Source organism: Mastigoproctus giganteus, chromosome 5, assembly GCF_048544385.1.
Source record: "Mastigoproctus giganteus isolate SK-2022 chromosome 5, ASM4854438v1, whole genome shotgun sequence".
In the NCBI taxonomy this organism is placed as follows: Eukaryota; Metazoa; Arthropoda; class Arachnida; order Uropygi; family Thelyphonidae; genus Mastigoproctus; species Mastigoproctus giganteus.
In genome coordinates, this window is record NC_143579.1 from 38,893,079 (window position 1) to 38,918,979 (window position 25,901).

The 25,901-nt window shown below is 37.2% G+C and overlaps 1 protein-coding gene across 1 annotated transcript in view; it reads right to left on the reverse strand.

Moving 5' to 3' along the window:
* The window catches only part of LOC150085316 (sperm-associated antigen 7), an 83,545-nt gene that overhangs the window by 34,310 nt on the left and 23,334 nt on the right, over positions 1 to 25,901 (reverse strand). Inside the window, exon 2 of the mRNA XM_090373150.1 lies at positions 9,020 to 9,087. Within this exon, the coding sequence (XP_090229276.1) occupies positions 9,020 to 9,087 (68 nt within the window). The remainder of the gene's footprint in view (positions 1 to 9,019; positions 9,088 to 25,901) is intronic.

The following is a 25,901-nucleotide window of genomic DNA, read 5'->3' on the forward strand; positions in this document are numbered from 1 at the left end:
ATTATGCCTTACAAATCTGATTAACTACTATGAAGTTGTCATAAAGGAATTGGATGCAAATAATAATTTTGACATCATCCATTTAGATTTCAGTAAAGCCTTTGATACTGCACTACATATATGATTGTGGAACTCCACTCATCACTAATGTGATGAGTGGAGTTCACAGTGGTCAGTGATGGACCCCCTTACTGTTTACAATGTACAGTATATTAATGACATTAATGTAGATATTTCAAGTTGTTGTTTGTTGTTGTTTGTTATTTGGTTTTTAGGAGCATTAGCAACTAAGGCCATATTGCTCCGGGAATATGCGGTGGTCATTCCCTGACCTTTCCGCATCCTCCGTATTTGGTGGTGACAGGCTAGAACCCCGGTCTAATCAAGAAGCGTGTGCTATGCACTGCTGCTCCTTCCCACCTGGCTACGGAGGCGCCCGATATTTCAAGTGTGATGTCTAAGTCTGTTAATGATAAAAAGGTGTGTAGTGGTTAATGACAGTAATCAGGGTTTGCTAAATCAAGAGGATAAATCTTTGGGTGGTATAAAACTAAAAGTAGTGGAGTATGAAAAAGATCTAGGGGTAATTGTGCAGTGTGACATGAAATCTCTATGCAGCACAAAGTGCTAGAGCAGCTAATGCAGTTCTGTCAAAAATATACAGAAACTTTGCCAACAGGAGCAAAGTAGTGATTATGCCATTGTATAAGGCAATGGTTAGGCCACATCCAGAATACAGCATACAGGTTCATTTTAGGATGGATATAGATGAGTTGGAAAAGGTGCAGAGACAAGCAACAAAGATTAGTTGGGGGCAGAAAAGGATATTCTTACCAACACTGGGGTTCTATAAATTGCATTCTCTGGAAACTAGGCATCTGCAGGGTCACCTAAATGAAGTGTATATGCCTTTAAAAGGTCTAGGTGAATTAAATGCTGATTCAATATCCCAATTTGTCTGAAACATAAAATAATGTAATGTAATCTGAAATGCAAAAACACATAAAACCAATATATACTCTCCATCACGACTTATGGAAGTGACACTTGGGCACTCGGCAAAAGAATGGAACAGAAGCTGAAAACACCACAGCAAAAAATGGAACGAATTATATTAGGAAACAGACTGTTGGATAAGAAGAGAAACACACGAATTAGGTAGAAAACTAAAGTAAAGGACATTCTTATCAAAATTAAAAGAACTGAAATAGACTTGGGCAGGACACATTGCTCAAAGACATGAAGATAGATGGACTAGAAAATAACACAACAGTATCCAAGAGGAGCTAAAATAAAACCTGAAAGACAACAACGGAGGACAGATGAAATTCAAGAGTTCATGGGCAGTAAATGGATGGCCATTGCACAAAACAGAAGTAACTAGACAGTTGCTGAAGAGGCCTTCATCTTGTAGTGGACTGAAAAGAAAATGGCTGATAATGATGAAAGTATGAACAGCTGTTTGAAAGAAAAGTAATACCGAGAGCAAAAGAAAAAATCCAGTTTCTTAGATATGGAGGAAGCAATATTTGTAATATGCTTATGCTAAGAGAGATTAGAAGTCAGAGTAATATACTCCAGAGATATACGACTGTGCCTAGAAATCAGTGTCTATGAAGGTAAGTATTAGCAGGGCATATGATGCAAGAAAGAAAATTTATACAGCATGAGCAAAAAAAAAAAAAAAAAAATCCCTTCCCATTTCACCCATCCATTCACTCCTAATGTTTGTCTAGTTCTGTCTTGAATTTATTTATTTTAGCTGTCAACTTCCTTCCACAAAGACAGAACCACCCACTGGCTAAATGCAAATATCTGCACATCTATTCTAAAACTGTCTTCCCTCAATTTGAATTTATGTCCCCTCAAACAATAATTATGGGCAAGAGGAAGAATCCCACCAGCACTGAGCTTGCCCGAACCATTCAAGGCCTTAACTCAATCAGATCACATCACAGGTGCCAAGTCTCCAGACACTGCAATTTGCAGAACTCAAGCCTTTCTTCGTAAGAGCAACCCTTTGTTCCATTCACCAGTCTTGATGCCCTTCTCTGTACTCGATTCAATTTCAATACCATTAAAAATATTACACTAAAATTATATCCCATTGCAGTAATAAAACTATATACATATATATATATTTCAGTATCAAGTTTTATCTCCTACCGAGTGAACGTTTTATGAATCCTGCATCTCCTATCAAATTTAAGTTATAACATTACGTTTGTAAAATCTAAGTAGTTATAATGGATAATAAATTCCACTATCTGTTACCACCTATGTGGTTCAACTCTTGCACAAGTTATTTGCAATATTATATCTACACCAAATCACTGATTCTAAAAGCTTTACAAATACACTGCTGTACTTTATGGAATATATGTGATAAATTAAATTATTAAAACACGCAAGTAGTGCTATAATTTATAGTTTACAATCTCCTCTTTTACTGATTACACTGCTACAAGTTACACAGAAACTTCCAGTATCTACTATATCGATACGAAAACAATGGCGACAGAATTTGAACACTACTAATGATATAATGCCGGCAAAAAATGGCTGGTTTACTATGCAATTACAAGGTCAAGTAAAGAATATAGGAGCAGAAGGAACCATTTTGCGAAATACAAGACAGAACTGAGTTTTAGAAGGATTGAAATCAATACGAATAAATACTGAGATGAGCAGTGGTTGAATCAACAGATAACTGGGATTCTGTCAGAAAAGGTATGTGGGGTTTGGAAGATCGTAAGTGGCCTTCATTAAGATGGGAATTGAGACCATGTATATTTCTGAAATGACCAATGAAGTGTTTGGGAGATTTAGATCTTTTTGCAGATAAGTCTGTTCTATTAGTTTGACTATTCATGATGTGTTCGACAGTAAGAAAAGGAAAGAATACATTGCATGAAGCAATGACATTCTTGGATACACATCATTCCCTCCAAATGTCTGTCCAGTTCCTCCTTAAATTTATTTAACCTGTCAACTTCCACAATGACAGATGGAAGTTCGTTCCAGCAATTAACCACCCGGTGGCTAAAGGCAAATTTCCGCACGTCTATTCTACATCTGTCCTTTCTTAATTTGAATTTATGCCCCCTTAGGTTCGTAATCTGAACAAGTGGAAGGATCCCATCAGAATTCAGCGTGCTCAACCCATTCAAGGCCTTATACACCTCAATCAGATCAGCGCGCAGGTGCCTAGTCTCCAGCCACTGCAATTTGCACAACTTAAGCCTCTCTTCGTAAGAGGATCCCTTCATTCCCCTCACCAATCTTGTTGTCCTTCTCTGTACACGCTCAAGTAAATCTACATCCTTCCTAAAATGAGGCCTCCAGACCTGTACGCAGTACTCAAGGCATGGCCTGACCATTGCCTTATATAGAGGGACAATCACCTCCTTCTCCCTGCTAGCAAAATTCCTATATATCATTGACAAAACCCCATGACCTGCCTTGGCAGCCTGTCTGCATTGCTCAGAAAACTTCATATCTGACAGCACAATTACTCCCAGTTCTTTTTAATTTTCTACCACCTTAAGTGTAGTACCACACAGTTGGTACGTTTCTCTGGGGTTACTTCTACCCATATGCAGTACTTTGCATTTGTCAAGGTTAAACTTCAGTTGCCACTTCTTAGCCCATCTACCCAAATTATCTAGATCCTGTTGCAGTAGCACACTGCCATTACTGTCATTAACAACCCTGCCAACCATTGTATCATCTGCAAACTTTGACATTAAGCCTTATATACCTTCATCAATATCATTGATAAATATACAAAACAACAGTGGACCTAACACCGAACCCTGTGGGACTCCACTAATAACATTAGTCCACAAAGAGCAGCACCCATTGATTACCACCCTCTGTCTTCTCCCACTTAACCATCCTTTTATCCATTGTAGCAACTTACCCTTAATACCATTCTGCTCCAATTTGTACAATAGTCTTCCATGCGCAACAGTGTCAAAAGCTTTCCTGAAATCCAAATATATGATATCAAAATTATTTTTTGCATCCAGTTCCTTTGTAACCACATCATAATATCCTATCAAATTTGTCAGACAAGACTTTCCCTTAACAAACCCATGCTATGTCTGAATTATTGCTGCAGTCTTGTCTAGATGATCCTGCAATGCATCTTTAACCAGTGACTCCATTATTTTATCCGGAACAGAAGTTAAACTAACTGGTCTGTAATTACTCGTGTCACCCTTCGATCCCCCTTTGTGAATTGGGGATACGTTTGCACATCTCCAGTCCGTGGGAACCTCCCCTGAGTCCAAGGATGCTCTCATAATTATGGCTAAGGGTTTGCTTAGTTGCTTTGCCACCTCCTTTAATATAACTGGATAGATCCCATCCACCCCAGGTGTACCCAGCTACTCGACATAACGTGGCCACGACAATGCTCCCTGCATACACACTACTTGGACTCCCTCCAGTCACTATCTGGCAGTAGGCAGTGAGATTATACACTAGCTAATCAAAAAGCCACCTGAAGAATTACCAATAGGTTTGTTCTGGTGAACTACCTAGTGTACATCATTTTAGACTGTTCCCTAGAAATGTAAGGAAGAATTGGATGCTCACCAGGATGTTTATCATAACCTCAAACAACATCGATTATACTGCAAGATGGAAGAGATGGGTGGTTTTGCCAGAGTTTTGCTCTGCAGACTAAACATGGTTTCCACAACTTCAAGCCTCCAATAAGCAAAGTGGTGGTACTGCACCGGTTAATGCGAGTCATCTACCATTTAATACAGTCTGTCCTCGTATAGCACGATAGTTGTGTTCCTAGAAAACCTCGTGCAATGCAAAATCGTGCAATATAAACAACAGGCCCTATGGGAAAAGTGGGGTTAAGTGCCGACCACCCAGGATTGAACACACATTTGGAACCAAAACATTACCAAACACAATAAATAATCGGGTAATTTTAATGTTATAAAATACTTAGGTATTTTATAACGATTAAAATACGTAATAAAAAATATAATATATTATAATAAAGTATTTTTAGTATTTTTAATACTAAAAAATTTATTATATTAAATAAAATAGTCGTAATAAAATACTTACGTATTTTATAATACGCAAGTATAAATTATAATACGTAAGTTGTAATAAAATGCTTACGTATTTTATTACGACTATTACGTAATAAAATATTGCTAATGCTTTTGCTTCTATCGTAAGGAAACTTGTTTTTTGTTTGATTTTCTATCCAAACAGATGACAGCCGTTCCATCTCTTCCAATTCTCTGTGTCTTAATCTAATGGATTTTAATTACACTTTGAGTTGTTCCTGCTATGAAAGTTGTTTTTATTTTCTCCGCATTCTTTGTAATTCTCGGCGTTGCCTCATTTAGGTCTGTAGCACGTGCAATATCACATGGTCTTTCATTTCGCTCAAAGCGTTTCACAATTTCATATTTTTTTCTCTATCAACAGAGGCGGACTGGCCATAAGCCTTACCGGGGAAATCCCGGTGGGTCGGAGTGATTTTGGCCCTAAACCATAGTATGAGGCCACTATAAATATTCCTGGATAAGAATTTTTGACTCGGTCCGCCTCTGTTTATCGAGAATTGCTTTTCTTTTTCTCTCTGAATCTGCAGTGTCTTCACCAGGACGCTTCCTTTTCACACCTTTTAAGTATTTTACTCATTTTTAAGGAATAAAGCGCAATTACAAAACGAGGAGGCAAGCTTGATACACATAAACAAAGCTGCGCGCGTATAGCAACTGAATAAACAACACCGTAAAGGCCGAGATACACTATTAACACCCCACATTTTACTAAAGCACATTTCTGGGGGTTACTACCATAAAACAATAAAAACAATTTCCAGTTTCGTTTCTGCTAGTGGAATCTGTTATAAACTGGTAGTAAACTCCATCTAATTGCATTTGCGATTATATCGATAGCTGGAATTGTTGGTTTTTACGTTATTATGGTGAAATGTGTTTCCCCTTCACTGATATAAAACACATAAATACATTTTCAGAATCTTCTTCATTCCTATCGTGTTGCGTTCGGTTGGGGTGATTCCTCGTTCGACTGCCACTTCTTGTAAACACAAAGGCGAATCGTGCATAAGCGAATTCGGTTCGTGTTATATAAGATATCGTTCCCCTATTTATAAATCGTGTATGATCGAATTCGTGTAATGTAAACACGTGTTATACGAGGACCGACTGTATTGCCTGGTAATGCAGAGGAGCAGCATTCCTCCGTGTGGTGTGGGTGCCACACTTTGACTCCTGCTTACACACTGGTTTGCACCTGAGTGGTCACCTCCAGTATACTAGGTGATGTATTTCAGAACTGGCACATGGGGGTTATACCCCAGGTTACTAATAGTCACACCAACGTGAAGGTGCAAACTGAGGATTTAGCAATCACAGACTGACCAGACTTTGCCAAAATTAGGTCCATTAACTTGTGTCACCTGAATATCAGTTCCAACAGCATTTTAGACTCACAGATAGCAAGCCCAGCTTGACATACCCGAGAATGTCTGTGACAGCCTCAAGGACCAAAGTTTAGATTAATAACTGTTTTACAATTGTTGCAAACTTCAGTACAGGCAGAAAACGAAACTGGAGATCTGGATGCAAGCCAATTGCAATATGATACATACTTATCTAGAATGGCTCTAGCACTTTTATTGGAAAACATGCTAAGGCTATTAAACGAAGAGATAATATAAGGGATGAGAGTCTGGTTGGAGTATGGAATAAAAGAATTCATCCCTATAGAATAATTTCACTGACACTATCTCATCAGATTTAAAAGAGTAATACAGTAAAGGAAAAGAAATCAGGGGCAGGTCATTCTATTTTGCATTCTTGTAATACCTAATGACATGAGTCTGAGAATGGCCATTAGAAAAAAAGACCATTGCCAAGTTGTGATTTGAGCTACCTAAATGACCACTATCATTGGCTATGTACTGCAGAGTTCTTGGTGAGCAAAAGTGAAGAGTACTGGGTGCGAACATGAAGGCATGTATTGTACTTTATGTAGGGTAGCTCCGAAAACACTAGTTCAACTCCACCGTGGTACACTGTGATGATACAGAAACTCTGCAGAAAGGCCAGAAATGTGTGTATTGCTATATTTGTGCCATTCATGTGTTGTTATGTTATTTACCTGTACTGCTACCAGGAAACAACAAGCACCAGGAAGGTGCATTCTGGTATCTGTCAATACCATTAGGAGGTGGGCCCACAACTGAGTGCAAACTGCAGAAAACCTTGAGTGTCATATACTGAAATGTCCAAACCATTTTAAAAATGAGCAAATAAATTAAAAAATAATAATAACAAAATATCAAAAAAAAAAAAAAAAAAAAAAAAATAATAATAATAATAAAATAACAAAAGTCGGGATAGTGGAGAATTTTCATTCTCCACTATCCCGACTTTTGTACTGCACAGTTGGTATTTAACTGTGTTTTTACTGCTACCCATATGCAGTATTTTGCATTTGTCAATGTTTCAATTTCAGTAACCACATCTCAGCCCATCTGCCCAACTTTTCTAAATCCTGTTGTAGTAGCATACCGTCATTAACAACCCTGCCAACCTTCATATAATCTGCAAACTTGGACAATAAGCCCAATATACCTTCATCTATATCATATAAAGCAAGAAAGCAAGCTTATAACAGTATCAGCAAAAAAAAAAAAACAAAAAAAAAACCCACACTCCATTTCACCCATCTGTTCGCACCAAAAGGTTGTTCAGTTCTTCCTTGAATTTATTTAAGCTATCAACTTCCACAACAGCAGATGGAAGATTGTTCCAGCAAACATACACCTGCTGGCTAAAGGCAAATTTCTGCACATCTATTCTACAACTGTCTTTCCTCGATTTCCCCAAACCTCTCAAGCTCCCAGGCTCACATCAAAAAGAAAGTAGTCAGGATGACCTCTTACAAGCTCTCACCATGCTCTGTCACACAGACAGTTTCTTCTGCATGACTTTTTCTAGAGATATTCCCATGAATACTATTCTTCTGAATTGGCATCTGTAATTCCTGCATTCCACTTCTCTGTTCCAAATCAGTACGTACACATGCCTTATCTAGTCAACATCCATTCACATTTCAACTTTAAATTTATAGAACTATTCTTCTTTCTCATTTACCCTGCCTTCTGTTCTTTGGAATAGCATTCCATCATATGTATTTCCCAAAAAATTACAGAAATCCAACTTTAATGCCACATCGCCAAATATCTTGGCCATAAACCCTTTCACAATACTAAAGTATTATAGGTTCTTATACCATTCAATGTTTCGGATCATAAAAAAAAAAAAAGAAAAGAAAAGAAAAAAAAAATCCATTATGGTTTCTAACACACTACTGCATCTGCACAGGCAAGATTTATATTGGTATGTCTAAGCCAATATGCATTCAAGGGGAACTTCTGGGTATAGGACAGTATATTTGAGTGTTTTTTTTTTTTTTTTTTGTTGGCGCATCGGCTTCTGTGGCCATAATGCACCTCCCAAGGTTTTTGCACTACTCTGATCCAAGCCCGAGGCGGGATTTGAACCCGCGACCTTTGGGTTGCCAGGCAGGCACTTTACCCACCCGGCTAGCCCGGTCAGCATTTGAGTGGGTGTCTGAATACTTCTGGTTACATAGTACTGTATACATGTTTGGTTAAATGTAGTTTCTTTAAGTTAGCATCATAGTTCTAAAGGTTTTGCTTTGTTCTAAAATGCCAAAGTTTATTACAAATTCCATTTGAATAAAGAATTGAAACCTCTAATTAAGATTATTATAAATGAACCTGACTGTTTGATAGTCAAGGCACATATACCGTTGCCTAATTTATTACTACATGTGCCCAACTGTTACATCGTACAAATATCTTGAGGGTTTTGTTATGTACCATATTGTTGTTACCACAGTTATCACATATAGATAGGTACAATGTCTAGAAAACACTATGTAGTTAATAATTATGCCAGTGTATAAAAAAGTTATTTACCTGCTCTCTAAACTTTTTTAGTTTAGCTTTGTCTTCAGCTTGCTTCTTCTCTATTTCCTCCTTTTGCTCTGTTAAATCAAATTAAAATACAAAATAATAAATAACAAGCAAAGCCCAGTTTTCTCTCCACTTACCTGGAAGATCATATGTTTTATCTTATAGTTAGACTTAGTAAAAGGCACAAATAAAATTCTTGTGAAGGTAGGGAGGAGGGAACAAAAAACTGTTCTTTAATGTAATAAAGATTATTCAAAAGAGAGCACAGTCATATTTAAATAAATTTAATTTGTTCCCTCTAATGCATTTATCGACATTTAATTAGTTACAAACAAATATTTCCTTCAGAAATGTAATTCTGTTTCTGAACTATTATTTTAAAAGAGACTACACTAAAGAATACGTAGAAAGATCTAGAACAAAAATATGGTACTGAAAGGGTCTAAAGCAGGGATTCTCAACAGGGTAAAAATTGATGTTTGGGGATGAAAAAATCATGGGTATTATAATGGTTTGTGGCCCTCCAAAAGTTCAACCCTACCTGACGATATCTTATTCCTTAATATTTAATTTCTGTCATTGGGTTTTCTTTGACCCTGAGACAATTGATTTTTACCATATAGACAGTGCTTTTTTTGTAAAGAAAATAGATGCCAGTACTCATTCTTTGCTATCAGGAAAAATTGAAAATTAAAGGACACGAAAAGTACAGTACTCTAAAAAATTATTTCCTGATATTGTTACTTAGTAGTAATGTTTTTAGAATAAGAACAACAAATTAAGTATATTAACACAGTTTATTAAGTGTAAATTTATTATTCAATTATATAAAAAAATAAGCAATGTTTAAAAAAATAAGTAATAAGTAAAAAAATAAGTAAAAATAATTTAATAATAAAGTTTTTATAGAATATTCCAAATTTTTATTGTTCTCATCCAACACACTATGCCGACTTCTTACTGTTTCTGTGTTGCTGAATGACATTTCCGAAGCAGCCACAAATAGACATATTTTGCTGGATCGAAGGGTGTCAGCGGTTCGCCTACAATTTTAATTAAGAAATAGTAGTGAAGAAATTGTTTTTGTCATCAACGGAGCTTTGGTTGGGCTGACGATCAGATTCATTTTTGAAAATCCTCGTTCACTTTCACTTGATGAAATCAGAGTTTTCATCAAATGCTCTTCAATTTTTCTGAAACCGTCTTTTCGTTCAGGTATTCCTGAAATGGATGAATTGTATCTCTTTCATTTAACGGAAACCTAATTGATAATTTTCTAACTTCATTCTCACCAAATTCTAACATCTCATGTTTAGAAAGTTTACCTTCGTTGTCCTCATTTTCCTCCTCTCATCATTGATATTGTCACTAGTTCTTAAATTTGAATTTATTCTTTTTTTTTTTTAAACTGTTCAAAATGTCGATGTCATTCGATATTCAGATACTGTGACTACGTAAACAGAGATTTTTTTTTTAATGAAAACCTATAGTACTTAGTACCATGCTGGAGGTTGAGAAAACAAGAGAAGATATTTGTTGACGTTAGACTTTAACTTCTGTAGACTGCAATTTTCAGGAAAGACATATGAAGGAAGGTTATTCCAGAAAATGGCAGTTGAATGAATAAACAAAGAAGATGAAAAGTTAGTTCTGTGAGTTTGAAGTTGGACAGTAAATGGATGTTGGCTGGTGGCGGCACGTGTTCAGATTGTTTTGAAAGAGAGAGAGAGCGGGAATTATAGAAGCCAATTCAGAAGAACAGTGCCCATGGAAGTATCTGTAGAAAAGGCATGCAGCAAAATCAGTACATCTATGAGACAGCAAGTGAAGAGACTCTGTTAGAGATGAGTCATTAATTAATCTAACTGCCATCTTCTGAATGGAATCTAGAAGCCTGACGGAGGTTTTGGGGACACCACCCCAGATGTCGGAACAATATTCCATGGTAGGGCGAATTTGAGATTTGTACAGGGTGACCAGCTGTTTGGAAGAAAAGTAAAGTCGAGAACGAAAGAGAAAAACAAGTTTCTTAGATGCAGAGGAAGCAATATTTGTAATGTGCTTGTGCCAAGAGAGATTAGAAGTCAGGGTAATCCCCAAAAGAGATATACCAACTTGCCTAGAAATCACAGTCACCAAAGATAAGCATAGGAGCAGAAGAATCCTTTTTTTGCGAGATATAAGACAAGACTGAGTTTTAGAAGGATTGAAATCAACTAAGTTGTCTTTGCCCCACTGGAGAATTACCTGGATATCAGCATTTAAGGAATTGGTAGTGGATATTCGAGAAGTTGAAGCTAATTGAGCAGGGCAAGGTTTCTCAAAATAGAAAATGGAATGCAATGTGCTATCATCGGCAAAAGTATGGATAGGATTTCCAGTAAATGGAAGAAGGTCATTAATATACAAGAGAAAAAGTGGGGGAAAGAACTGAATCTTGGGTGACACCAGCATTAGTGGAGAAGTTAGAAGACACCAAGCCATCTACCAGCACCCTCAGTGAGCGAACAGAGAGAAAATTGGATAACCAATTACAAAAAACAGTTGGCAAACCATAAGATGGAAGCTTGTTTAGGAGACCTGTATGCCAAACACGATCGAAAGACCTTGAGATGTCAAGAGCAACTGCTTGAGTTTTACCGAACTTTTCCATTGAATTTGTCCATAAATGGGTAACATAAGCCAGAATATCACCAGTGAATCGACACTGACGGAATCCACATTGGCGATCGTTGATTAGATGAAAGGTTTCTAGGCAGTTTAAGAGTTGGTGGTTAATTCATTTCTCCATTACTTTAGAAAGAGCAGAAGTAATTGCAATATGACGATAATTGGATGGGAGGGATTTGTCACCCTTTTTAGGAACTGGCTGGATATAAGCAAATTTCCAAGCAGAAGGAAAAACACCTTAAAATAAGAATGTGAAAAAAGGTAGCAAAGAACAGGAGTAAGTTCAGGAGCACAGGTTTTGAAAACAAGTGGAGAAATACAATCAGGACCTGGAGCTTTCTTAGCATCAAGATGCAACAAAATCCTTCTGACATCCTTTTGACGGAAGACCGCAGGAGGCATGGAATGGAGCGTGTTGGGAATGGTAAGAGGTGTTTTACCCAGATCATTAATACATGAGTTGGAAAAAAATGAGATGCTAGCATGTCAGCTTTATCCTTGGCTGAAGTGACAACAGAACCATCTGGTTTGGACAGAGGTGGGAGCAGAGATGGGCAAAATTTGCGGCCAATAGCTTTGGCAAGAGACCAGAATGCTCGGTTACCATTAGGGCAAGAAGCAAGTTTTCTACTCTTAGCCTGTTCAAAATCTAGTTTGGACTGATTCACAACTGCTTTACAATTGTTGCAAGCTTTGGTGTAGGCAGAAAATGAAACTGAAGAATTGGAAACAAGCCAATTACGATATATAACATTCTTCTCCTAAACAGACATTTTGCACAATTATTGGTTATGTTATGTTATTATTTTGGTTTTTAGGAGCATTAGCAACTAAGGCCATATTGCTCCGGGATTATGCGGTGGTCATTCCCTGACCTTTCCGCATCCTCCGTATTTGGTGGTGATGGGCTCGAACCCCGGTCTAATCAAGAAGCGTGTGCAACGCACTGTTGCTCCTTCCCACCTGGCTACGGAGGCGCCTGCACAATTATTGGAAAACCAAGGTTTAGATAAAAGACGAGATTTTAAAGTGGAGTGTGGAATAAAGGATTCCATTCCTACAAGAATAATTTCAGTGACATGATCTGAGCAAACGTTGACATCAGAAGTTTTGAAACAGTAGTCCGACCAAGGAAAAGAAGAAAAGAAATCTAGCAGGTCATTCCATTTTGCATTCTTGTAATGTCAAACAACACAAGGTTGGGAATAACCATGAGATAAGGGAAAATTGGATTGGAGAAGAGACAATTACCAAGTTGTAATCTGAGATGGCTAAAGAACCACTCACTTCGATCGTGTACTTAGAAGGGTTGTTTGTGAGAAAAAGATCAAGCATGTTGGCTGTATCATTAGGATTGTCTGGTATTCTTGTAGGCAAATGAACAATCTGTGCAAGGTCATTAGTAATTGCAAAAGTCTCAGCATCTCGACCAACTGGGTCAGTGTGACTAGAAAACTGAAGCCAGCTGGAGTTGTGAACATTAAAACCACCAAGGAAAATTGGACTAGAGAAAGTCAAGTTGCAAAGAGAGGAAGTCGAAGAGCTCCAAGTGATTAGTGGCGTTGGGAGAATGGTAGAGACAACAGATGAACTTGACACAATGAGGTAGAGAGATTTTAAGCCAGAGAAGACCGAAAAGAAGAGATTCCAAATTACCAAGTTTCTGACAGGAAATATCGGAATGGACATATGCACAAGTACCACCTTTGAGGCGAAAGGAATCACACAGCGAATAATTTGGGCAACTGAGATGAGCAGTAGTTGAATAAACTGATAACTGATATTGTGAGAAAAAGTATATGGGGTTTGGCAGACTGTAAGTGGAAATGGACATTGTTGAGATTAGAATTGAGACCACATATTTGTGAAATGAACCAGGAAGTGTTTAGGAGGTTTAGATCCTTTTGCAGATAGGCTTGCTCTATCAATTTGACAATTCATGGTGTATTCAATAGTAAGAAAAAGTGGGTGGGGGTCTTGCTGTATGATGTAATGAAATTTTTGGATATGGCATACACATGGTAAGAATATACCCAGATCTTTGACATAACATGGCCTCGACAATGCCCCCCACATACACACTACTCTGACTCCCTCCGGTCACTATCTGGCAGAGAAGTAGCAAGATTATACACTAGCTGATCCGGAAGCCTCCTAAAGAGTCGCCAACAGATTCGGTCCGGTGTACTAACTAGTGGCTGGCCTGCGAACATTGTTTTAGAGCTGTACCCCTCGAAATGTAAGGAAGACTGGATCTCACAATGATGTCCATCATAACCTCAAAAGTCATCAATCATACTGCATGATGGAAGAGATGAGGAAGGGTTGACCGGAACTTAGCTCTGGAGGCTAAACATGGGCACTTTGAGCCTCCAATAAGGAAAGTGGTGTTATTGCACCGGTTGATGAGAGTCAACTACCACCTAGTACTGCCTGGTAACATAGAGGGGCGGCATTCCTCCGTGTGGTGTGGGGATCACACCTCACCTCTGCTTACGTTGGTTCACACCTGGGTGGTCATCCACAGTGTGCTTGTGCATGGGGGTTATACCCAGGATTACTAACAGTCCCACCATTGTGAAGGTGCAAGCAGAGGATCTGGCTGTCACAGACCATCCGGACTTCACCTAAATTGGGTCCACTTGACTTGAGTGTCACCCGAATATCAGTTCCATCAGCATTTTAGACTCCCAGGTAGAAAATACAGCTTGTCTGATGTATCTGAGAGAATGTCTGTGACAACCTCAAGGACCAAAGGGAAAGTAAATTTTTCCACATTTTTCTGTAAATTTTCCCACGTAGGGAAAATTTACAGAAAAATGTGGATAACGCACTTCCCAAAACAACAGATGATTATTTGTCGTGGTAAAAGTAAATCATTCTCTCCAAATTCTCGAACGGGGCGCTTACAGTTGAGTCACAGCGGTGTCCAACCTAAGTCACCCCAAAAGTGAATTAAAACAGAATTTTAAATTTTGCTAATTATCAAAAAAAAATTTCTCATTAAATGTTTTGTTTAGTAAATGTAATCATGTATTGCACTTATAAATTACAATACACAATTTACAATTCATCTTAAGCAGTAATCCTTTTAGGTTGAAAACTTTCTAAAGTGAGCAATTAAAGGCAAAAGTAAGGTATTTTTTTGAAAAACAAAAGGAAGTCATATTTTTATAATTTTAATAAAATATAAAAAATAAATTAGTGACATAGATTTGATACACAAAAAGTACTGGGAATTTGCCTTTTTTATATATAGCCTGAAAATAAAAAAACAGTAACATGAAAACAGAAACTTCCTTTTTCATGTAACAAGATATGGAAAATTACACACATTTTTCTCAAATCACTCAGTGAGACCCCCGAAAGAATTCTAACTTTGAATATGGCCCCTGTACGGGGAAAGGTTGGACACCACTGCAATATGAGAACCACAACCCATTGGGAATACCCCTTTTTTTATCTGCTCACTGTTGACCAGCACTTCTCTGTATGTGGGACAGGTGATCGGATAGGTTTTACCAGGTACCACTAAGTTGTAGAATGGTAATCCCTTTAGCTCTCTCAATTCTTGCTTAGCAGCAGCACTAATTTCTAAATTGCCTGAAGGCCAGAAGTGCGAACAGTGTGTACCCAGTTAAATCTCTCCTAAGCGGTTTGTTATATGAAAATTTTCTTCACTCAACTGAAACTATTTTAAATGTAATTTCCAAGAGAAATAAAAAAAAAAAAAAATTTGCTATAAAAAGGAGTTCGGTAAACAGAGGTCTAACTAAGTAATTTAGAATTCTAAAAATGGTTATAAAGTTTTATCTAGAAAATATCTTAACAGTAGAGAGTGAAAGATGCAAATTTGGTTAAATAACTTGAAGCTTATTTGAAAAGTAGGTAAACTTGTGAAAAAAAAATTTACTGAATATTACAAATTTCAAAGTGTACAGCATCCAAATGTAACACATCACTGTTAATAAAAGTGCTGGTACGCAGTACCATTGCGTACCATCCCAAAAAAAAGCACTACATATAGGTATATTTTATTAGGGGTGCAGTGAGAAATTTTGATAAAAGGAAGATAGTGGGGCGTGATTTAATTCAACCACCTTTGCTTTTCATAGACTTTAAATGCTTAAGTGTTTTCAGAGGTAATGTCTCCACAATCCTTGCAATTTGCACCTTTCCAACAGCCGCAACTTTGGCGGCAGCATCGTTTATTTATTTATTCTTTTGTTACATTGGTCAATATATGAGGTATGGATGGGATGAGGAAATGTTTCAGTCTATTGTTTCTACTTTCTAAGTGACAATTAGTATTGAATTTTTGTTTCCTTGTGAAAGTTGTTTATTTTTGATCCACAGTGCTTTTGTAAGTGACATGGGCTATGTGAATTAAAAATAAAAATAGTTTATATTTTATTATTTAATTCGTTGTAGTTATTCAACCCATCATCAATCATGCCAAGTGCTCAAAAGGTATCGACAGTATCTGGATGAATATCTAGCTTGTGGTTTTATTGAAAGCCCATTTGACTCAAGACAGCCTATGTGTCTTATGTGTAATAGTTCTTTTTCAAATGAGGCTATGAAACCATCAAAACTTTAATATCACTTAAAAAGGAAACATCCTGATAAAGTTTGCAAAAATATCAAATATTTTAAAAATTTAAAACAATGCAACACTGCTACTTCCTTATTTAAGAACACACAAACAAATGATGATCTTATAAAATTGCAGAAATCACCGTAAAAATTGGTAGTGCTCATACAGTTGCTGAGACTGTATACTGAGTGAGGTAAAAAAATTTAAACCACTTTAAATATCAGAACTCATTATCTGATATTTTAATATAAATACTTAATTTTAAATATACTGTAATCAATATTAAATTGTCAAACACACAAGAGGTTATTTATTAAAATTTAAAAAGGATAACTGTAGAATAATAAGAAAATTGGTACTTCTCTAGCTTAAAATCTCTCTACCCCATTCTGTCAAATTCCTCTGTGGACTCTATCATTCTTCTAAGTCCACTAATTACTTGGAACTCTATGACATCCTTTTTTTGAAACTCGACTTTAAGTCCAACTTTCCTAACAGTGAGGTAATTTTTCTCAGTCATTTTAATGCTAACAACTCCAGCTGGCTTCTGTTTATTAGTCACACAGACCCAACTGGTCGAGATACTGAGACTTTTGCAATTACTAATGGCCTCGCACAGATTGTTCATTTATCTACCAGAATACCAAACGATCCTAACCATGCAGCCAAACACTCTTGATCATTTTCTCACAAACAGCCCTTGGTTGTTTGGTTGAGGTGAATATTCCTCTGGGCATCTCAGATTACAACACAGTGATCGTCTCTTCGCCAATAGAGCCTGATCTGCAAGATTTCAATCCTTCTATTCCTTGGTTGGATTACTGTTTCAAGTTTTCTGATGTCAAAATTTGCTCAGATAGTGTCAGTAAATTTATTCTTAGGGATGAAATCTTTTATTCCACACTCCATCTTAAAATCTCATCCTCTATCTAAACTTTTGTTTTCCAATAAATGTGCTAAGGCTATTCAAGGTAAGAATGTTGAATATTGCAATTGGCTTGCATCAAAATCTCTGGGTTGATTTTCTGCTTACACCAAAGCTTGCAACAATAGTAAAGTTATTATTAATCAGTCCAAACTAGATTTTGAACAGGCTAAAAGTAGAAAACTTGCTTCTTGCCCAACAGTATTTGAGCCTTCTGGTCTCTTGCCAAAACTATTGCTTACAACTTTTGCCTGCCTATAGTCCCTCTTTAACCTGATGGTTCTATTGCCACTTCATCTAAAGATAAAGATGATTTGCTAGCATCTTACATTCAATGTTGATCAGCCAGTGGTATACTAGCTTATGTTATCCACCTATACACAAATTCAGTGGAAAAGTTTGGTGAAACTCAAGCAGTTGCTCTTGACATTTCCAAGGCTTTTGATTGCATTTGGCATAAAGATCTTCTTTAATAAGCTTCCATCTTATGGACTGTTGACTGTTTTTTGTAATTGAGTATCCAGTTTTTTCTCTGACTGCTCACGTGAGTGATGATAAATGGCTCTCTCTAACCTCTCCACTTCTAACTTCTCTCCAAGATTCAGTTCTTTCTTCCACTCTTTTTCCTCTTGTAACGTAATTAACTTCTTCCATTAACTGAAAATCCTACCCAGTTTTGCTGATGATAGCACATTTCATTCAAATTCCCAGTTTGAGAAACCTTGCCCTGTACAAACAGCTTCAACTTCTCATATAGCCACTACCCATTCCTTAAATGCTAACCTCCAGATAATTGTCCAGTGGAGCAAAGACAACTTATTGATTTCAATCCTTCTAAAACTCAGTCCTGTCTTATATCTTGTAAAAAGAATTATTCTGCTCCTATGCTTTTCTTCAATGATACTCAGATTTCCAGACAAGATTATATACCTGACTTCTAATGTCTCCTGGCATAAGCACATTTCAAATATTGCTTCCTCTGCATCTATAAAAATGTATTTTCTGTTTTGCTCTTGGTGTTACTCTTCTTCTAAACAGTTTCTCACTCTATAAATTTCATATCTGCCCTACCACCGAATACTGTTTTCACATCTGAGAACTGCCTACATAACCTCTCTCAGGCTTCTAGACTTCATTTAAAAGAGGACAGTTAGGTTAATTAACGACCCATCTCTTACGAAGTTTCTCTCCACACTCAATCTCACAGCAGATGTTCTGTGTCTGCTGCATGCCTTTTCTGTAGATACTTTCATTTCCATGAGCACTATTCTTCTGAATTGGCTTCTATAATTCCCCCCCCTCTCCCACACCCACCCAAACACATGCCTCAACCAGTCGACATCCATTTATTGTCCTACTTCAAATTGACAGATCCAACTTTTTTTCTAACATATTTATTCCTTTGACTTCCATTTTCCTGAACAACATCCCTTCATACATATTTCCTGAAAATTACAATCCAGAAATTTAAATCTAATGTCAACAAGTATCTTCTTTCATCTTCTCAATCATCAACACACAGTATGATACTAAGTACTATAGGTTATAATACCTTTTGTGTTTATGATTTTCATTAAAAATAATAACAATAAATAAAAAATAAATGTACAGCAGTCTTTCATGTGCAATGGTATCTAAAGCTTTACTGTAATCTAAGTATATGATGTCAAAATTATTTTTTTGAATCCAGTTACTTTGAGACTACCTGATAGTAGCTAATCAGATTGGTCAGGTAAGATCTCCTCCTCTAACAAATCCATGCTATGATTACCAGATATATGATACATTCCTGGCAAGATGATTCTGCATTACTTCTTTAACCACTGATTCCATTATTCTCCCTGGCACAGAAGTCAAACTTACACATCTGTAGTTAGTCATTTCATCCTTTGATCCCCCACTGTGAATAGGAGTGACATTTGCAAAGGGGGAGGAATCTACAGTTTGTAGGGCTTCTCCTGAATCCAAGGATGTTCTCAGAATTATGGCTAAAGGTTTGCCTGTCTTTTGCCACTTCTTTGAATGTAATTGGATGGATCAAGTCACAACAGCCATGGGCAGTTTATTTAGTTTATTTACTTTTAGCACCCAATTAAAATTAGGTATACTTCTGGTATTCCCATCCCTAAAATCTTCTTCATGTGCAAATGTAGATGCAAAATATTTATCAATATGCAGAGATGGACAAATTACCCTTTAAAACCACTAAGTAAAGTTAGATGACTAATAAAAGTAACTCAATATATGATGAAAAGTAACTTTAGTTACTCAAAAGTTTTTTCTTCAAATATTCCAGCACCTTACAATGTATAAGTTTTTTAAATAAAGAATGCTAGCACTGCTAGAGAAATATGTGAAATGAAAACTCTATGCAGCACTGTACATAATTTCACTAGCTTGACTTAATTACATTAAAACCCATACATTCAGAGGACTGTGACTCTTTCTGTGGTAAATAACAGACAACAAATTAATAACAACATAATTGGCACACAATTGTTACATTTTCAACCTAGATGGCACAAAGAACTGGGAAAACAGTGAAATATGAAATCCTGAGAAGCCAAGTCATGTGGTAAGCAGAGTTTATTTCTATTATCTTGGTAGATAGGCCCTATTGTTCATAGCTCTTAGCTATGCTGATTGTTTGGGTGGGATGGGAGAAGACACTTGGCGACTGCTTCTGTTGTGCTGTGTTTGCTGCTCTGTGAGTGATTCTGCCTGTTGTTGCTGACTGGTGTCATTCCTTGCTATGTAAAGTGTGTGTATTTAGTGTCAAACGGCACCAGGGGTTCCTTGCTATGTGATCAGGACTCTGTGTATTCCTGTTCATGGCGCGTCCAGGGAAAGGATGTCCCAATTAATCAGTACGTAATAGGCTCCTTGGCCGATTAATTGTTAACTGGCTTTTTTGTTGATTAATCGGTTTTATTAATCAGCCATTTCCTGCTAAATTTAAGCCAGTTAATCACTGCCAAGAAATTCATCAGATAGCTTTAATATACTGAAATGGATTAAGTAAACATTTTCTGAGTTTGGCTACTGTTATAGTCAATTTTTTTTATTAATACAGAGACTACAATAAAAAATAAATGCAACTTAACAGGTATTTTAATCAAATGTATCACCTTTTTAACACAGTATAAAGGAAAATAAATTAAAAGTAGCTTTACACAGAGTAATCAAAATTGAATACTCTTAAATTGATGCAAAAACATCAGTTTCCCCATTTTCAGGACATACCCTATTTTTTGCAAGTTCATACAAATTGCCAGCAGTACTAAATATTCTTTCACTTTCAAATGATGAAGCTGGTGCACTTAAATATTTCAGAGCCATTTTACTCAGAACAGGTAGTTTGTCTCAAATGTTTTTCCACCACAGAAATGGGCTATTATTTCTAGGCAGTAATGGCAAATTTAAATACTGATTCAATTCTTGAGTGTAACACTGAATCATGCTTTTTTTTTTTTTTTTTTTTTTGAGGATCACTTCTCTTTTGAACTTACTCTGGGTGACATTTCTTCTGTTCCTTCATTTTGAACACTGTCTTAGCAGAAGCAAATTCGTCAAACAAATTTGAAAAAGTCATAGTAAAGCCTGGGGTATCTTGATCTTCAATAGAACTGGTTGAAGCATACCCTGCTGAAATATCATTAAGAGAATCCCCTGTTACCTCCATTTGATCTAAGCTATGGTAAGAATTCCCCTGAAATTATCATTTTGGACAAAAATAAATTGAGTCAAAATTGTAAGGATTACCACTGAAGTGGAAGATTCTCTTTTACTAGCTTCATTAATGATTTCTTAAAATGGACCCAGGAGTTGGACAAAGTTTTCTAGAAAATCCCACTGGTATGAGCTTAAGGTTAACATTAGTAGAGGCAAATGATGTAAGAAAGCAAGCTTATATAGAACCGACCAAAAAATAAAATAAAAACTCCCCATTTTTCACCCATCCATTCAGTCTAAATATTTGTCTATGATATCAAAATTCTGCCTTGAACTTATTTAAGTTGTTGACCACCACTGCTAGGGGTGGAAATTTGTTTCAACTATCAACCACCTGATGGCTAAAGGCAAATTCCAGTGCATCTATTCTACAATTGCCTTTCCTCAATTTGAATTTATGTTCCCTCAGGTGAGTAATCTGGGCAAGAGAAAAAATCCATTAGCATTGAGCTTGCTCAAACCATTTAAGACCTTATACGCCTCAATTAGATCACCTCGTAGGTATTCAGTCTCCAGAAGATGCAATTTGAAGAACTTAAGCCTTTCTCGGTAACACCAATCCTTTGTTCAACTCACTAATCTCGTTGCCCTTCTCTGTACTCATTCCAGCAGCTCTACTTCTTTTCTAAAATGAGGGCTCCAGACCTGTATACAGTACTCAAGGTGTGGCCTGACCATGGCCTTATACAAGGGGACAATCACCACCTTATCCCTGCTAACAAAATTTCTGTATATCATTGACAAGATGCCACTCTTGCAGCCTGTCTGCACTATCAGAAGACTTTATATCTGATTGAGCAATTACCCCCAGTTCATTTTCATTCTCCACTACCCAGAGTGTAGTACCAACTATTTGATACATTACTCTGGGGTTACTGCAACCCAAATGCATTACTTTACAATTGTCAATGTTAATCTTCAGTTGCCACCTCTCAGCCCATCTGCTCAACTTTTCCAGATCCTGTTGTAGTAGCGTACTATCATTACTGTCATTAAGAACATTGCTAACCTTCGTATTATCTGCAAACTTAGACATTAACCCTGATATACTTAAATCAACATCATTGATAAATACTGAAAATAACAATTGGCCCAACCCTGGGGGACAGTCACAAATAACATTAGTCTATGAATGGCAGCATCCATTGATAACCACTCTCTGTCTTCTCCCACTCAACCATCCTTTTATCCATTGTAGCAACTTGCCCTTAATGTCATACTGCTTCAATTTGTACAGTAGTCTTCCATGTGCCACAGTATCGAAAGCTTTCCTAAAATCCAAGTATATGATATCAAAATTATTTTTTGTATCCTGTTCCTTTGTGGGCACATCATAGTATCCAATCAAATTTGTCAGACAAGACTTCCCTTTAACAAACCCATGCCATGTCTGAACTATAACTGCAGTCTTGTCTAGATGATCCTGCATCACTTCCTTAACCAGTGACTCCATTATTCTCCCTGGAACAGAAGTTAAACTAACAGGTCTGTAATTACTCGTGTAACCCTTTGATCCTCCTTTGTCAATTGGGATCACATTTGCACATCTCCAGTCCATGGGCATCTCCCCTGAGTCCAAGGAAGCTCTCATAATTATGGCTAAGTGTTTGCTTACTTCCTTTTCTGCTTCTGTTAATATAACTGGATAGATCCCATCCACCCTATTCCAGGTGCCTTCCTTATGTTCAACAATTTCTCCTCCACTATGCTCTCAGTTATTAAAAAATCATTTAGCTCTCAGCCACATTTCGATAAGCTTCTGGCCTCCACTTCCCTACAGACCTCCTCATGGGTGAAGGTAAATACAATATACTCATTCAGTTTGCCAGCTACCACAGCAGGTTCATCAACAATCAAATCATCGATGTCAAGTGGACCGATCTGATTCATCCCCTTCCTTCTAGAGTTTACATAAGTAAAGAAAGTCTTTACTGTTTTTCTTTGCATTGTTTGCCAAAGATTTCTAGTAATCTGCCTTTGCTTGCCTAATGTCCTTTTTGACTTGATTACAGATTAACTTATATGTACCATAGGCATCTGTGGCTCCTGATAATTTATATGCGTCCCATACATTTTTCTTCTCTCCCACGAGCGTCATTAGGTCATCTGACATTCATTTAGGTCTGAACTTTGAACAGTATTTCTTAGTTGGTATGAAAAGCCTAGTAGCTTCCAAGATTAATTCCTTCCATGTTTCCCATTTAGAATTTGATGTTGGTAATGTCATCAGTTGGTCCCACTGTATAGAATTTAAAAAAAATCTCTGAGACTGTATTCATCTTTATGAAAGCAAAAACCCTTCCTTTTACTCCTGATGGTAGTTACATCTTTAAGTAAATCCCACATCAGTGCACTGTGATCACTGCCACCTAGTGGTTCCTTTATCTGCAGATTCTTAATGCATGAGGAACCACTGCTGATAATCAGATCAAGAGTATTACTCCTTCTAGTTGCCTCTCAAACATGCTTCTGTAGAAAACAATCATCCAATAAAAATTTACCCCAGTGACACACATCTGGTGAGTATGGGCTTGGCACACCCAGGGTCTTGAGCTGGATATCATCATTCTTCTCTTTCTTTGTGATTCCCTTCTACTTCTGACTCTCTCTCTCTCTCAGGGTAACTCAAATTTTTTTTGCCTGGTGCAGCATAAGCCTAAGGCTTCCTTGCACTATGTCTAGTAATAATAATAATAAATCCACAAAAGCCCTGCTAGTGTGTGAGTGACCAACCCACAAGTTCCAGTCTATATCTGGGATGGTTGGTTGGTTTGAATAGAAGTTTATTGGCACAAGGGCAACTAAGGCCAAATTGTGCCTGTCACAGTAATTGTGTAAATCATTAATTTATTTTATTTTTTTTTTCAGTCATTTGTCAGATGAGTTCATATAAATGAATTTGTTTTAAAAAACTAAATAAATCGGATAGATTTGCGTCATCACTGAGAATATGGTTCATCTCTAATGAATTGTTTTGGGTTAAAACCGATTTAAAATTTGTTAATCGGGCAGCATGATTGTAAGGACACTCGAGGAGAATGTGCTTTACTGTAAGTAGGGTGGAACAATGACGACAGTGGGGAGGTTCATCCCTTGTCAACAAATGGAGGTGAGTCAGATGGGAATGCCCAATGCGTGTCCTTGCAAGGACAACCTCTTCTCGTCTATTTAATCGTGAACTAGATTTCCAATATTGTGGCTTTTTCTTTATTTGGAAAAGCTTATTGTGGGTTTGCTGTTGCCATACTGATGTCCATTGGTCAATACATAACTGTTTTATGATAAGTTTGCAGTCCATATAAGGAATCGACGCAAGTGAAGATACGGGGTTGACTGGATTTTTTGCTGCTTGATCTGCTTTCTCATTTCCCTGGATTCCAGCATGCCCAGGAATCCAGCAGAACCTTACCTCTGTATTATATTTTGCGAGATTAATTAGCTGAGCTCTGATTTCTTTTAGAATAGGATGAGAGTTCGGACATTTATGTTGTAAAGAAGTTACTGCACTCAAGGAATCAGTATAGATTATAATTTCTTCATTAGACCTGTTGTTGACGTGTTTGATAGCCATTTTTATTGCATGGAGTTCAGCAGTGTAAATACTGCAACTTGGGAAGAGTTTTTCAGAGATTGCACAAGTGGGAAGAATTACTGCAGCACCTACATTTGTATCAGATTTAGATCCATCAGTATATATTTGAAGACAGTGAGTGTTTGCTGATGCATGAGTTGAATGTAGCTGCTGTATATTTTGATTGTCCAACACCTGTTTTCCCCACTTTTGAAAGTATTCATAGAATAAAGGTTTAAAAGTGGACCATGGAGGTTCAATTTCTCCAGTGTCTGGGTGGATATTGTCGAGTGGGACACTCCAATTCTGTGCAACATCGTTCAATCTAATTCCAGCAGGTTTATTTTCATTTGGTTTATTTCTGTATAAATTTTGGAAAGACGGAGTAAACATGTAAGGCCAGATGGGATGTGAGGGCATACTCCGAACTTTGGCAGCGTATGTAAGCAGCAGCATCTGTCTCCGTAACGATAATGGAGGTTCCTGTGCATCAATGTAAAGACTCTGGACTGGCGACGTTCGGAAGGCACCTAGAGCTATTCTAAGTGCATTATGCTGAATGGTATTTAGGGACTGTAATGCTGATTTTCTAGCTGAGTCATATACGGGTGCACCATAGTCTAGTCTGGATCGGATTATAGTTTTATACAGGTGAAGAAGAGAGAGTCGATCAGCTCCCCATGACATCGCAGAGAGCACTCTAAGAATATTCATTTTCTTCAAACAAGTAGTTCGTACGTGCTGTATGTGTTTCAGGAAGTTTAATTTCTTATCTAATATTAAACCTAGGAATTTAACATTGTCATTAACTGGTATAGCATGATTTCCCAGGCGCAATTCAGGATCAGGGTGCAGTTTTCGCTTCTTGCAGAAGTGTATAGCGACAGTTTTCTCTGCTGACAGTCTGTAACCATTTTGTGACATCCACATTTGTATTTTATTTATTGCTAGTTGGAGTTTTCTTTCAATAGAGTACATATTTTGTGAGTGACTGGATATAGTGAGGTCATCGGCATAAAGATAAGTTTCTACTGAATTCGGTATGGTTGTGGTTAGAGTGTGTATTCTAACTGCGAAGAGTGTGGCACTAAGGACTGACCCTTGTGGGACTCCTTCTTCCTGTATGTAGATTTTGGAGAGTGTACCTCGATAACAGACCTGGGGAGTTCGATATTCGAGAAAGCTTTGAATTAATGCTGGTAAATGTCCTTTTAATCCTAGGGCATGCAGGTCACGAAGGATGCCATGACGCCACGTGGTTTCAAAGGCTTTCTCTATATCTAAGCTCACCATAACCAAATGTTCGTTTTTTATGAATGCATTTCGTACATTTGCCTCAGCCTTTATCATAAGGTTTAAAGTAGATCTGTTTTTACGAAAACCAAACTGA